The sequence below is a fragment of the Rhea pennata genome, chromosome 16 (genome assembly GCF_028389875.1).
Source record: "Rhea pennata isolate bPtePen1 chromosome 16, bPtePen1.pri, whole genome shotgun sequence".
In the NCBI taxonomy this organism is placed as follows: domain Eukaryota; kingdom Metazoa; phylum Chordata; class Aves; order Rheiformes; family Rheidae; genus Rhea; species Rhea pennata.
In genome coordinates, this window is record NC_084678.1 from 17583650 (window position 1) to 17598386 (window position 14737).

A 14737-nucleotide genomic window follows, 5' to 3' on the forward strand; every position below is an offset into this window, starting at 1 on the left:
TCAGGCCAGTGACAGAAGGCTCAGTGGGTCTGAAACGCTTGTCCTGCCGCACACAGGTGGATGTAGAGCCTGAAATGGGCTCTCGAAGTGGGGATTTGGCTGCACAGCCCCGAGCCGGGGACAGTGCTCGGGATGCATTGCCTGGCTGCCCACACCATCCCTGGCCGCTTGTGTTGGGGCACCTTTTGCTGCTGTTGGGCGGTGACTGTCCCCCTCCATCGGGCTGGAAACCTCCTCTGGACCCTGGGCCAGCTCCGGGCTGTGAGCTGAGCCCTCGGCCCCTGCGCTGCCCAGCGCGGCGGGGGGGGGAGTGAGCATGTCCGACCCCGTTGCAGGAGGGCTGGGGACGGGGCAGGCTGCAGCTGGCACGCGGTGAAACGAAGGCATTGCCTCGCCAGGGACGCTCAGCCCCGCGGAGAGACGGAGGCAAAACTCAGCGTGCGACTGTGCGGGAAGCAGCAGCTGAGGCTGCTGAGGGCAGGAGGCATCGCAAAACCACCACAAGCACCTGCAAAACCTTTTCGCAGCAGCAAGTGGCCGCTGGGCCCGCGCTCTGCAGGCCTCTTCGCAGCCGAGCTCCGAGCCAGCCACAAACCATCGCGGCGCTGCGGGCAGGCTGTTTGGATCCGGGCTCGGCCCGGACACCAGCGCCCTGTTTGGACCGGCTGCAGGTTTACAGCCCTCCCGGCAAACTGTGCAGGCGGAGTGACCGACCAGCCGCACACTGCCAGCAGCTGGCTTGCATTTCTCTGTATTTTGCTTTGGAAAGAGCAGGTTTTAGTTTCAGCACGTTCCCTTTTCTTCCTTGCAGTGCTTTTATTTACGCAGCTAAAAACCCTGCCAGCCTGCTGACAGCTGCATGGGAAGGCTGCAGGCTTGTTTATAGGGTTTTCTCTCTCTTTTTTTTTTTTTCCATCCCTTTTTCCCTGTGGCTGTTGGGGTTTGTTGTTAAGATAAATCAAGCTTCAAACCACAGGTCATATGTTTCCAGGCTATAGACGTTCAACTCCTCTTCCAGAGGGGCATTTCAGGATCCATGAAGACAGCTGGGTCCCTCTCCCTGGCTTGCCATATTCCCTTTCCCTGCTATCATATCCACTCTCCCTGCAGATGTCCTGGGTGCCCGGCCAGGGCAGCACAGCTCTGCACTGTGGCACAGCCAGGGCAGAGGCAGCTCTGGATTTCCCTCTGGCCTCAGTCAGATCCACAGCTCCTTCCTGACATCGCAGCCGAGCCCTGGGAACCTCCACTTTTCAGTGTCCTTTGCACTATCTGAACAAACCTTCGCAGCCCTGGGCTCGCTCCTGGACAGGGGGCATCAGCAGGCAGCGGTGCCGTGGGGTGGGGGGATTCCCAGGCAGCTGGGGCCAGATGACCCCCAAGCTTCCGGCAGCCCTGGGCCGTGCAGGGGCCGGGGGGTCTCCCTGCGTGGTGGTCTGGGGAGCCACGTTGCAGCCATTTGGGAGACCACTGCAGCAGGAACCCCAGGCTTCTCTTCCCATCCATGGGGATTGGACATGGCCAGGGTGGTGTGAAAGGAGCAGAGGGGTTTGGGGACGTTTTCTTGCTGGTCTGCATAAGGGCTGGCCCATCTGCAGCACCAGAAAAGCCTGATGGAAGCAGCAAGTCCCAGCTCTAGGAGCAGAGAGTGTGGAGCAGCACTTTGTCCCCAGCATCGCCTCCGAGGCCGGGCAGGATGGGGCCTGGACAAGGCCGGGGCTGCGCAGGCAGCGCTGAGATCTCGCAGCGTCCCCCGAGGCACCCGGGGGCTCTGGAGAGGATCCTCTGAAGGAGCCTCGCTCTTGAAAGGCCGGCTGATGAAAGGCTTCTTTCTCCGGGCTCTGGGATGATTGGAGCATCCCCTCCCCCTGGCAGGCTTTTGTCGGAGGGGATCTGTCAGGAGCATCTCAAGGTTAGTATTTAAGTCACATTACCCATGCTAATACGTGCAGCATGGAGGGGCCGACTCTGCTCCCCGGTGCTGACTAACGCCTTCTTCCTCCAGCTCCTTCCCTCGATTTCATGCACCAAGAGCCTGGGCTCGCCCCAGGCTTGAGCTGATCCCCTTGCTGCTGTGCAAGGCAGAGTTGGGAAGTTGGCTGAGTCTTCTGGAATAAAACGTGCCCCTCCTCCCTGCTGCGCACTGTGACATGGACACTGTGGGCCAGGCTCCATCCGCACATTTGGCTTCTCTGCAGGCGGGGACGCCAGGGCGAATCTCAAAGGCTGAACCACAGCGAGCGAGCAGGACTCCATCCATCTGGGCTGGGGGCTAAAGCTGCCCAGGCGTGCTGCTGTGCGTGCGTGCGTGTGTGTGTGTGTGTGTGTGTGCACACGTCCAGTGCGTGTGTGTGCTGAGGAGCAGCTGGTGTGTTGGGACACAGCATGGAGCAGAGCAGCCCAGGTGCTGCCAAGGGAAGCCACATCTGCCGTTCTCCTGGCACCAGCCTCACTCTGCACGGTAGCGTGAGATGTGAGTGCCCTCCCCAGAGAAACCCTGCAAAGGAGCAAAAAGCCCTTTCCCCTCCCAGCAGCAGGTCTCCAGCGGGATGTCGGCACTGTGCTCCTTATGCACAGCGCTTGTCCCAGGTCACGCCAGCCCCTCGCACCGAGAGAGCCAGCCCAAGACAGCCTGACTGTGCTGGACACTGCTCCCAAAATCTGATGTGCAGCAAGTAGGAGAGATGGTGGGGCAGAGCCAAGGAGCTGGGCAGCGCGGGGTGACAGGTGTCTGTGCACACGGGCTCCCTGCAGGGCTATTGCTGCAGGTCCACCCGGAGCCCTCAGCATTGCACAGCTGCCTCCACCTCCCCGCCGGCAGTGACAGCTTGACCTGGCTGTGCGGCTCCTCCCGGACTTTTTCCAAGGCTTCCAGAGTAGAGCTCCACTCTGGTTCTGTGGGTCACCACTGCCAGGGGAGGAACAGCCACAGCAGCTCTCCTGTTCCCTCCCTCAGGGGCTGCCGGGGCAGGAGACCGGCAGCCTGCGCAGGTTGCCTCCAGCCTTCCCATGGCCCCTCCAAACCCTCGAGGCCTCCCCGTGTGAGGAGGCACCTCTGCAGGGGCTGTGCTGCAGAGGTGGAGGATGGTGCCTTGGGCCCCGCTCTGGACCTGCAGCTGGAGGACCTGGTTCTCCATCCGTGCAGACCCATGCCAGGGACTCGCACCGTGACCTGCGCCAGAGCTGGACCCACAAAGAGGGTCTCGCCCGGGCTAGGGGCTCACACCCGGGGCCAGGGGAGCCCGGAGCCGCGCAGGGCGCTGCCTGCTGAGCTCCTGTGCCTGACAGTCTGGCCGGGGGGGGAGGCAGAAATGTGACTGGTGTCGTGGGGCTCCCAGCCAGGATCGCGGCAGGGTGCAGGGAGGTGCCGAGTGTCCCCGTCCCTGGAGGGGGCTCAGTGGCAGCCAGGCGGCCCTTGGTGGCGGGTTACGGGGTGGGTGGGTGGGGGAGCACCCGCCCTTTGCGGAGCGGGCCGGGGGGGTGCGGGGTGCAGCGGGGCCCCGCTGCCCTTCAGGGCGGGCGCCGGCAGGGCCGGTGCGGGCGGGCGGTGGCGGAGCCGGGGCCGAGCGGCGGCGGGGAGGCGGTGCGGGGCGGGCGGGGGGGGGGGGCCGAGACCGGGCGGCGGGTGGTGCCGAGGTGCCGGCGCGGCGGCGCCGGGGCCGGGGCCGGGGCCGGGGCCGGGGCCGGTGCGGCGGGCGCGGGGCGAGGCCGGCGGGGGCGGGCGCTGCCGGGGCGGGCTCGGCGGCGCCGTCCTCCCTCCGGAAGTCTCTCCCGCTCCCTCCTTTCTCCTCCTCTCCCCCGACAACATGGCCGCGAAGTCGGACGGCGGCGGCGGCGGCCCGGCCGTGCGGCTGGAGAGCCCGGGCGGCGGCGGCGGCGGCGGGGGGCGGCGGGCGGCGGCGGGCGGCGGCTCCCCGCCGGCGCGGCGCTACCGGCTGCGGGACGGCTGCTGGGTGCTCTGCGCCCTGCTCGTCTGCTTCGCGGACGGCGCCTCCGACCTGTGGCTCGCGGCCCACTACTACGTGCGGGGGCAGCGCTGGTGGTTCGGGCTGACGCTGCTCTTCGTGCTGCTGCCCTCGCTCGTGGTGCAGCTGCTCAGCTTCAGGTGGTTCGTGTACGACTTCGCCGCCAGCACCAAGGACAGCGCCGGCAGCACCAAGGACAGCGCCCGCGGCCCCCGCGGCTGCTGCCGCCTCTGCGTCTGGCTGCTGCAGGGCCTCATCCACCTGCTGCAGCTGGGGCAGGTCTGGAGGTACGGGCCGGGGGCGCCGCGGGGGCGGAGGGGGTCCGCAACAGGGCACCCGGCCTCGGGGGGTGGAGGGGGGACGGCTGCTGCGGGGCCTCACCCACCTGCTGCAGCTGGGGCAGGTCTGGAGGTGGGGCTGGGTCAGGGACCTAGTCGTGGAGGGGGCGGCGGGTGCAGCAGGGACACGCTTGAGGGTAGCAGTGTGCGCTGGGGACGCTGGTGGGGACGGCTGGGACACAGGTGGGGACAGCGGAGCAGCAGGGACATGTACGGTGATGGCTGGGGCACCGGTGAATGTGGTAAGGTGCAGTGAGGGCCCCAATGGGGATGGTGGGGTGCAGTGGAGACATAAGTGTGGGTGCTGGGGACACAGCCTGAACCCAGGAGAGGGTGATGAGGACCCAGGCAGGGACGGTGGGGCAGAGCAGGGACCCACACAGGGATGGCAGGGAGCAGTGGAGACCGAGGCAGCTGGGGTGGATGGGAACCAACCCCTCTGCAGCTGCAGCAGGAGGGACAAGGGGTGCAAAGCCCCCAGCAGAGCCTGTCTGAGAGTGAAGGTGGGTGTGGTGAAGGTGCCCACAGCCCAGCTGGGTGGTGCAGGCCTGCTCTCCCCGTGACTGGGCAGTGCTGGGCCTGGCAGGGTGATTGCCCGGCCCTGGCCGTGGAGCCAGGCCTGGTGGATGTGGAGTGACTCTGCCAGGCACCAGACAGATTCACCCCCCTGGAGCCTCTCTGTGCTCCTGCTCTTGGAGCCACTTATAGGCAGGGTCACCGGTGAGGAGGTGCAGTTTTCCCCCCAGTTTGTCCGGTATCCCCACTGCGGTGTGTTTCTGTTGTCTGCCCCTTCCTGGCCTGAGGAAAGGCGGTCTGTGGAGGCAGCCTGAGGGCACAGAGCAGCCCCGAGCAGGCTTGAGCCCCACTGCCTGCTTCTCCGTAGCCCCTCCAGAGGTCCGAGCAGTGGTTTATTGGCAGGACTGTTTCCCTTGAAGCTGTCCTTTCTTCCCGTTGCCTTAGAGCCGGCACCGCTCCCTCCCAGCTTGGCAGAGCTCCGTCTGCAGCATGTGCTGGGGAAGAGCCGGGGCTCTGCAACGGATCTGATTCCTGGGGAATGATGCTGGGAGGAGAGCGGAGACAATGGCAAATTCCTGAAACAATGCACTGAGCAAGCAGCGCTTCCGGGAAGTGTTTTGGTGCTGTTTCTCCTCATGAGCTACTGTGGAGCAGAGACTCTTCCAATCTCTGTTGTTTCCTGCATGCATTTGTCTGCTGCTTTTCCTGGGATGCTCCAGGGATCTCCAACTTTGTTTCACAGTGTAAGGTGTGCCTTGCTGGGGAGGTGGTTTTCCCCCACCGCAGACACAGTCACCCGACCCGCCCCTTCCCTGGGGCAATTGCAGGCGCCTGGGTATCTGTGGCTGCAGGATGGGTGTAAACCCTGGTTTTCATGTGCTTGAGGAGCCGGCAAGGGGGAGGGCAGCCACCCTGCAGCCAGGCCAGCCGGCTCCGCAGCTGCCCACGTTGGCCCTTGGCCCCCCCAAGGGCCCTGTGGCCGATTGCTGGGGCCCAGCCTGAGCTGGGGCCACGCCGCCGTCGGGGTTTTGCTCTCGGGTCTGTGAGCAAGCCGTGTCCTGATCTGCTGCAGCGCAGGGGCTCCTAAGCCCATTAAAGCAGTAACTCTCAGCACTGACCTTCCAGGACTTGTTGGTCTCAAGCTGCAGCTGAGGCTCTTTCTAATCTCGGGATTTGCGATTTGCTCGGGTGACCAGTTAAATGCAGTTTACTAAACCCATTAGCGAGGCTGGATCTGGTGCAGGTGGATATGACAGTTTAAGAAGTGTTGAATTATGGCTGAATAAATACTGTGTGTGTGTGTGTGGCAGGGGGGAGGCTTTTCTTTGGCTGGGGGGCTGGGCCCTTGCCCGGGCCCTTGCAGAACACCTCCCCCTTCCCTGATTTATCTGCACGTCCCTGGCCTGAGCAGCCTCACGACTGCCTTGGCATGTCTTGCCCCTGGAAAATCGATTGCTGCACAGCCCTGAGCCCCAGCTGTGATACAGCCAGTCCTACAAAGAAACTGAAATCACAAAAAATACAGCTGCAGGCCTCGGGGGTGTAAAAACATGCTCGCTAAAAGCACTATCTCGGAGATTCTTCCGAATTAAAGCTGCTGCAAGAATCTGATGAAGTTAGTTGCAGTCAGCACTCGCCACGCACACGCGAACACGCTGCCCCGGAGGCCTCCGGAGACGGTGTGGCTGCACGGACGTGTCCTCGGGTAGTCGGCAGCCGCCGGCGGAGCCGCGCGCAGAGCTTGCGCGGGCGCCGGGCCGGGGAGCGGGCGCCGCTGCCGGCTCCGTTCGGATGGTGCCTCTCCACGTGGCTCATGCTGATGCGATTTTGCAGCTCGGGAATTTGTATCCCTTTTGCTTGCAAAAGGTCAACCGCTTTTTCAGCAAATGTGGAAATACCAAAGGGAAGGGCTGCGCAGAGGGGCCTCGCCGTGCTCCCTGCCTCCCGTTGGCAGTGGCGGGAGCCTGCGAGGGGCCGGAGGGGCCCTTTCCCTGCTCTTTCCCTGCTCTTTCCCTTCCCTTTTCCTGCCGGCCCCCATGCCTGGACTCGCGCCGAGGCTTCGCTCTCCCTGCCCGGGGGCTGCAGCCCTCCAAGCCCTCAAATTGGGCGGCTTTTCCCTGGTGGACTTGTCCCCATGCAGGATGCTGGCTCTGAAGTTGGTCCCTTCGCTTGCCCAGCCCTGTGCACAGACCAAGGGGGTTTTTAGGGCCAGATTGAGTGTTTTCCGATGGCCCCAGCTGCTTCAGCCTGCCCCAGGGAGTCACGGTGCGCAGGGAGGTGTGGGCAAGGGGGGACGCTGAGCCCCTAATCACCATGCTGACGTGACACCAGCAAGCACGTGGAGCTCTCCCTAGTTATTTGGCTTTGCAAGATGCATAATGGATTAAAATGGCTGCAAAAGGAAAGCAGTTTTCTCCTTGTTTAAATGAAGGATTATGGAAAGATAGCCCAAATATTACCTTTCAGGAAAATTGTGCTCTTTATCACCTGCTCTTAGACTGGTGGATCCCTCTAGTTTTTTTGATAGGGACTGATGATTAATGAATTTGGTTATAGCCGGGGCCTGGCTTTTCTCCACACACTTATTTTGCCCCAACACTTGAAAATTGGAGCCCATAATTGCGACACCGTAAGGCCGGAGCTGGCTCAGCACCGGAGCGGAGGAGATGCTGGGATTGCTCGGGATTGCTTCCACCGCTCGGAGCGCGGCGAGCAGCGAGGCCCGCGGGCGGCCGTGCAGCTCGCCGAGGGTGAGCCGCCCCGTGGGAACCTGCGTTTCAACAGGTCGGATCAGCAGGAGGAGCCGGGAATGGAGCAAACCGCGCTGCCAGCAGCAAACCGGGCACTGGAAGGGCGCGTGGGGGACGAGCTCCCATCCATCGAAGCCCTTCAGATTCATTCTGCAATGGCTTTCATCGGGTTATTCTTCTTAATACAAAGGAGGTAGTAATTAGCCCTAAGAGCCCGCTCCGTTGGTTTCTGCCTCATCATCAGTTTTTTTAAAATTAAATGATTTTTTTTAAAGTAATTGATTCCGTATTTCTCATGCAGCTGCTGCTGCGTTTGGTTCATAAAAACCTCGCGGTGCTCTGTCAGTGCGCATGAGGATATTTTTCTGGGTTGAAACATAAACTGCATGATCAAATGCATAACAAATAAGAATCAACATTTCATTCTGGCAAGTTGATGGGAGATGAAATCTCGTTTTAATGAGATCTGTGGAAGTGACAGGATGATGGGAGAATAATCGTGCCCCCGCCGGAAGCGGGGGGAGGCGGGCGGTCACCTGTTGAGCTGCCGGCGAGCCGGGGCCCGGGCGCGCAGCACGTGGGGCAGTTTCCCGGCTCCCGCCCCTGCCTCGGCCGCGGCGCTGCGTGTGCGCGGCAGCCGCCGGCCGCGCGGGGCCAAGGCGCTGCTGGCGGATCGGCCCGCGCCGGGCTGCTGCGCGCCGCGGCCAGCGCGATGGTGGCAGCGACGAGCCCGGTTAGTGAGTTAGTGAGCTCGATTGCAGGCAAGGTCGCCGGTGCCCGGGCTTCGTGCGCCGGGGCAGGGGAAGGCAGGATCCTTCCCGGGAGCCGGGCTCTGCCCAGGAATGCGGGGCAGCTCCGCGGGGCCGGCATCGCTGCTAGGAGGCTGTGCATGCCCCAGGTGAAAAACTTTTCACATTTGCTGAAAAAGCAGTTGACCTTTTGCAAGCAAAGGAGATACAAATTCCTGAGCCGCAAAATCGCGTTTTCAGCCTGCAAAGGGCTGCATTCGGATTGCTTCTCCCTTTGCTTTCCCGCGCTGCTCCCTGGGCTGGCAGGTGAGTCCCCCCGGTTGGCTCCGCTGCCTGCGAGGGGGAGCACGTCAGCGCGCAGGTCCCGCGGGGCGAGCGGCCCTGGCAGGGCCGGGGGGGCCGGGAAGGGGCAGCGGGCGCTCGCGGCCGCCCTGGCGCCACGCTGGCAGAGCTGGCCGCGCCGGCCGGGAGCAGATGGTGGCAGCTCCCAGCCCCGGCCGCGAGCGGCACCGAGGGCCGAGCTCGCGTCCTCGCCGCGCGCCGGGGCTGCTCCTGCCGCCGATGCCACCCGGCTGCGCGGGGAGGGCAGGGAGCTTCCCCCGCTTCCCATCCGGATCCCCGAGAGGCAAATCCGCAGCGTGGGAGACGCAAGCCCAGGCGCTGGGGCACCGGGGAGCGCACGGCTTGCCGTGACCCTGCAGCTCTCCCAGCCCCCGTGGAGCCACGGGAGCGTGGGCGCTGCGGGCACCCCGGGCCTGGAGCTCCCTCCCGAGGATGCTCTGGGCATCCCAGGCAGGGCTTGGACACAGGAAGGTCAAACCCAGCTCCTTGCCCTGGGGCCGTGGGGATGGGGGAAACCTCCCATGAGCAGGGCTGAATTTGCTTTTCCAGGCCTTTTCCGGCGCGTTTCAGGGCTGGTGAGCCCCAGCTGCGCGCTGCGCCCGCGGGCAGCGATCTGCTCCCGTGCCTCCCTGCACGCAGGTCGCTCAGCCGGGAAGGCGGGAGCCTGGCAGACGCGGCCTCCCCGTGCTGAGCGGTGAGTTATGGGCTGCAGAAAGCACTAAAATTAGCCGCTCCTTTGGAGCTGCACGTTAAAGCCTCATTTCTGCACTAACGCAAACAAACAAATCGGAGCCCGGGAACCTGGCGCTGGCGGCAGGGTCCCAGGCCGGCACCCGGCGGTAATTGGCACGTAATGAAGCTGGGATGCGGCTATTAAAATCGCATTATCTGCTGACACCGATGCCGTGCGCGGCTGCCAGCGCTCGGAAGGCCTTTCTGTGGCTCCCCGCAGGACGGACGGGCGACACTCACCGAAAGGGAGGGGATGAGGATGGGCTGCTGACGCGGCCGCTGCGGCAGCTCCGGTTGGGCTGCTGGGGAAGGGGCGCGTGGGGAAGGGGCCTCCCGCGTGGGGCGGCCGGGCCGTGGGGGCTCTCAGGGCCGGGGCCACTGTGGCAGAGCACAGGACGCCCGGTCCCACCTGAGTCTCCCGCAGCTGGGCCCGGGGCCCGGCTCTGCCCTCCTCCGGGTGTCCCGCGCCCCGGCACGTGGGGCCCCTGGGCGCTGTGACTCAGCCGGGAGCGTGGCCGAGCTCCGGCGAGCAGATGGCCGGGGCCGGCGCGCAGCCCTGCCAAGAGCCGGGCAGCGGCCGGCACGACCATCCCGCGGGCTCCTGGCGAGGTCTCGGCCACGCCAGCTGGTCCCTCCTTCCTCTCCGCTCCGCGCGGCCGGAGGAGAGGGAAGGAAAGACGGGCGCTGCGCCAGCCGGGACAAAAATATCCCCTTTACGAGCCAGGCAGGTGCCGGTGGGCCAAGACCGGAACCCCTGCGAGGTGCCGGCGGTGCAGAGAGCCTGGCTGCGGGCTGGGATCCCCGGCTGCAGGATGCTGGACCCCGCCGCGCGGGCAGATGGGCGCAGGGGAAACACCGTGACGAGCAGAGGCGCCGGGGAGCGGCACGGCCCCGTCGCCCGCCGCACGGGGTGCTCAGCCGGGCACTCCGCTCCGGTGCTGCTGACGGTGGCTCCCACGTCGGCGCAGCGCCCCGGGGGCAGCGGGGTCCTGGGCCGGGTTTGCAGGAGCTCCCCTGTGCCCACCTCCCAGGGCCATTCGCACACGGGGACCCTCCAAGCTGCCCAGCCTCGGGGTGGGACGTGGTCGCGGCGCTCGGCATCGCCGCCTCGCTCGGCATCGCCGCCAGCCGCTCGTCTCTCAGCTCTCCCTGCCCTCCCTCGCGCAGGTACCTCCGCACCCTGTACCTGGGGCTGCAGAGCCGGTGGCAGACCGAGCATCGCCGCCGCCACTTCTACTGGCGGATGATGTTCGAGAGCGCGGACATCAGCATGCTGCGGCTGCTAGAGACCTTCCTGAAGAGCGCGCCCCAGCTGGTGCTGCAGCTCAGCATCATGGTGCAGCAGAACAGCGTCGAGCCGCTGCAGGGTAAGGGCGGCCGCGCCGCGCGCCCGGCCCCGGGCACGCCGGGCATGCCGAGCCACCGGGCATGGTGGCCAGTTTGGGGCCAGGCTGGCTGGGGAGGGGGACCCCGGGCCGCTCCGGTCCGGCAACGGCTGTCGCAGCCCCCTCGTCCCTCGCCGTTGTCCCCCCAGCCGTCCGCTCCCCCCGCAGCCCCGCTCTCACGGCCGTCTCCGCTTTGTGCCCGCAGGGCTCTCGGCCTCGGCCTCGCTCCTCTCCCTGGCCTGGATGATCGCCTCCTACCAGAAGGTGCTGCGGGACTCGCGGGAGGACAAGATGCCCATGTCCTACAAAGGGGCCATGGTGCAGATCCTGTGGCACCTCTTCACCATCGCTGCTCGCGCCATCGCGTTCGCCCTCTTCGCCTCCGTGTTCCAGCTCTACTTCGGCATCTTCATCGTCACCCACTGGTGCATCATGACCTTCTGGATCATCCAGGGCGAAACGGACTTCTGCATGTCCAAGTGGGAGGAGATCATCTACAACATGGTGGTGGGCATCATCTACATCTTCTGCTGGTTCAACGTCAAGGAGGGACGGAGCCGCTACCGCATGTGCATCTACTACGTCATCACGCTGTCGGAGAATGCCGCCCTCACCGTCCTCTGGTTTCTCTACTACGACCGCAAGACCACGTCCGACTTTGACGCCTTAATCCTCGTCTGCGTGGTCAGCTCCAGCTTCGCCCTCGGCATCTTCTTCATGTTCATCTACTACTGCCTCTTGCACCCCAACGGCCCCATGTTTGGCCCCCCATCCGGGGGCTGCATTTTCCAGGAGCCGCCGGCCCCAGCCCCAGGGCCGCCCGCGGACGTGGTCACCAGCCCCCCGCGCTCGCTGCCGCGGACTACAGGGGGGGAGCGGGAAGGGGCGCCGGGGGACCGGGACAGCTGCGTGCCCGTCTTCCAGGTGCGGCCCTGCGCCCCGCCGCCGCCGGCCGCCCGCGCCCCGCGGACAGAAGGGCCCGTCATCCGCATAGACCTGCCCAGGAAGAAGTACCCGGCCTGGGACGCCCACTTCATCGACAGGCGCCTGCGCAAGACCATCCTGGCGCTGGAGTACGCGTCGCCCACCACGCCGCGCCTGCAGTACCGCACGCCCGGCGCCGCCCAGGAGGTGCTGGAGTACGAGACCACCGTGTAGGGGCGCGGGGGGCCGGGGCCGCGGCGAGCCGGCGGGGGGGCAGTCCCATTCCTTAGCGTTTTGCCTTTTTTTCTGTTCGCCAGCGCTGACGTGCCGCCGGCGGCCCCGCGCGCCCGGAGCCCGCCGGGTCTCTTGGTGCTACCGCCCGCCGTGGGGGGCCCGGGGCTGAGACCTGGGCGCCTCGTCACACGCCGCGGCGGCCCCGGGGCGGGCTGCCCTGCCGGGGGCTGGGTGCCTCCCCCGTGCCTGAGCCTGCGCAGCCCCGCGGCGGTGCAGGATGGGGCCGGGCAGCGCCAGGCGGCCTCGTGCCACGGAGCTGTGATGCGCTGGGGTCTCCAGCGCGGTGCCGGGAGCACGCTGGGGTCCAGCCCTGGTCCCGGGGGGCATCAGTGCAGGGCCTGGGCATGGGGCATGGGCATCCCGGACGGGGAGCGCCTGTGGGTGCTGCCGCTGCCCACGACCCGGCTCCACGCTCGTGCTGGGAGCGGGATGCTGGTGCAGGGCTGCGCTGGGGGCTGCGCGGGGGCTGCCCAGAGCCGGGGCTGGGCAGGGAGCGCCCGGGGTGCTGCTGGCCGTGGGCAGCTCTGCGCGCCCCTCTCGGCCCCGCGGTGCCCCTGGGGAACGGCTTCTCATCGCGTTTTCTTTGTTTTCACCTGATAGGTGACGTTTTATGTGACATTTTCTACCTCGGTTGGCGCTGATGGCACCACGGGGCTGGGGGCACACGGGACCCCCGGTGCCCGTGGGGCACCCGGCCGCTCCCCACTCAGCGGGGACCCCGGGGCAGGATCCCCCGCTGCTCCCCTGCCTGAGCTGGGCATCGCTGTCTGTCTGGGAGAGTTTCCGTCTGTCCCCTGCCATCAGCACCAGCCTCCCTCCCCTTCGCCAGTGTAAAGCTGGGCCGGGATCTGGCCATCCCTCTCCCCTCCCACTGCCCCAGGGAGCTGCCCCCCTCCCCAGGGGCCGGGGTGCACGGCTGCACCGCGTCCGGGTGCGACCGCGTCCCCCTCCTGGGGCTGGGGTGCACGGCTGCACCGCGTCCGGGTGTGACTGCGTCCCCGTCCCGGGGACGGGGTGCACGGCTGCACCGCGTCTGGGTGCGACCGCATCCCTGTCCCGGGGCCGGGGTGCACGGCTGCACCGCGTCCGGGTGCGACCGCGTCCCCCTCCTGGGGCTGGGGTGCACGGCTGCACCGCGTCCGGGTGCGACCGCGTCCCCCTCCTGGGGCTGGGGTGCACGGCTGCACCGCGTCCGGGTGCGACCGCGTCCCCGTCCCGGCACCCTGCCCCTCCCGGCCGCCGGCGCACGGAGGCACCGCGTGCCCCGTGCCCAGAGGGCTCTGCTGAATGTACCCTGCCCCGCGCGGCGCCGTGTGCCTTGTCCGGCCGCCCCGGCCGCAGCCGCCCCGAGGCGCCAGCGTGACTCCCCGGCCCCGGGACCCCGGGTTCCCGCAGCGGTGCACGGTGCCCAGCCAGCACCCCGGCCGGGGCCGCTGCTTGCGGGGGCATCATGTTGCTTTCCCTTCCCGTTTCCCTGTAGCTCGGAGGCCCGGGATGGCGGCAGGCTGGGATGGTCATCGCTCGGGTCACCGATGCTAACTGGTGCTAACTGGACGCCTTGGAAAACCCTTTTGGAGGAGGCTGTGGAGCGTCGCGGGGCCAGGGCCGCGGGCTGGCCCGTCGCCACGATTCGGGGGCCAAACCCGGCTCGGCGCAGCCTCGCTGCCTGGGCAGCCGCGGCCCGGCGGCTCCGCATGCCCGGGGGCTCCACGTGCTCCGGCGGCTCCGGGCGCCCGGGACGCGGCAGCTGCCTGGCGGCTGGGCCCCCGCGAGCCTCTGGGTTTGGCAGCTGCTTTCCGAGCCGGAGGTCTGTGTTTCCCTGGGGAATCCGCTCCTGGGGTTGCCCGCGGGGTGCTGCGTGCCGGCTGGGGTGCGGGACGGCCCTGGCGGGAGCCCAGCCCAGCCCACAGCTCTGTGTCACCCGTGTGATGAGCTCCACGGTCCTCAGAGGGGCCGGGAAGGGCTGCGGCACGCGGCACCAGCGCGTCCCCCCTGCCTCGAGCCAGAGGCTGCCTTTGCCGGGGCCGGGGGATGCAGAGCCCGGTGCGGTGGGGGGCAGCCGGCGCGGGGGAGCTTCGCGGGCGCCCCGTCCCCACCGGCGCCGCCGGGAGCGGGCAGCCCGGCGGGCGTTTTCTATGCATTCAAGCCACGGTATCCTCGGCCTTCGGGCTGCTCCCGGGCGCCGGCAGCGCCCGCTGTAACGCCCGGGCCGCCGGCCGCAGCGTGCACGGCGCAGGGGAGCGCGCCGGGCCACGGGCTCCGGACACGGGCGCGCTCCGGGCTGCCGAGGCCCTGCCGGGACAGAAGCACCCGGTCAGAGGTGAAAACAGACCCCGGCTGCCGGGAACGGCGTTTCCAGCGGCTCCTGGTCCGCCCGGCCCCGGCAGGGCTGCGCCGCGGCCCCCCGGACGCCGTGGGGCGGGGGGTCCCAGCCATGGGGCCGCCCCGGATTCAGGGAAGGGGGCCAGGGCTGCACCGGGACCGATCCCCGCTTGCTCTTCGTCAGGGCTGAGTGTTTTCTCCAGGCGGGCGGCCGCGGCGGGCGAGGGGCCGCACGGCCGCGGCGCCCAGCCGAGACCCCGCGCCGCCGCCGCCCCCTGCAACCCCCCGCCGCCGACTGTAAATACTCCGTGTGCCACCTTCTTCTCTGAGACCCTCGGCGCGGGCGGGAGGGGGCGAGCGGGGGGGGGCCCGTACTGAGACTTTTTTGTATACCACAAACTTTTTGTATATTTTTAATTT

The 14737-nt window shown here is 67.0% G+C and overlaps 1 protein-coding gene across 1 annotated transcript; it reads left to right on the forward strand.

Moving 5' to 3' along the window:
* The first annotated feature begins 3806 nt into the window (after positions 1 to 3806).
* Positions 3807 to 11935, forward strand: XKR7 (XK related 7). Its single transcript, XM_062589330.1, has 3 exons — positions 3807 to 4252; positions 10560 to 10759; positions 10983 to 11935. The coding sequence occupies exons 1-3, from the start codon at positions 3807 to 3809 to the stop codon at positions 11933 to 11935; spliced, it is 1599 nt and encodes a 532-aa protein (XP_062445314.1).
* Positions 11936 to 14737: the final 2802 nt, after the last annotated feature.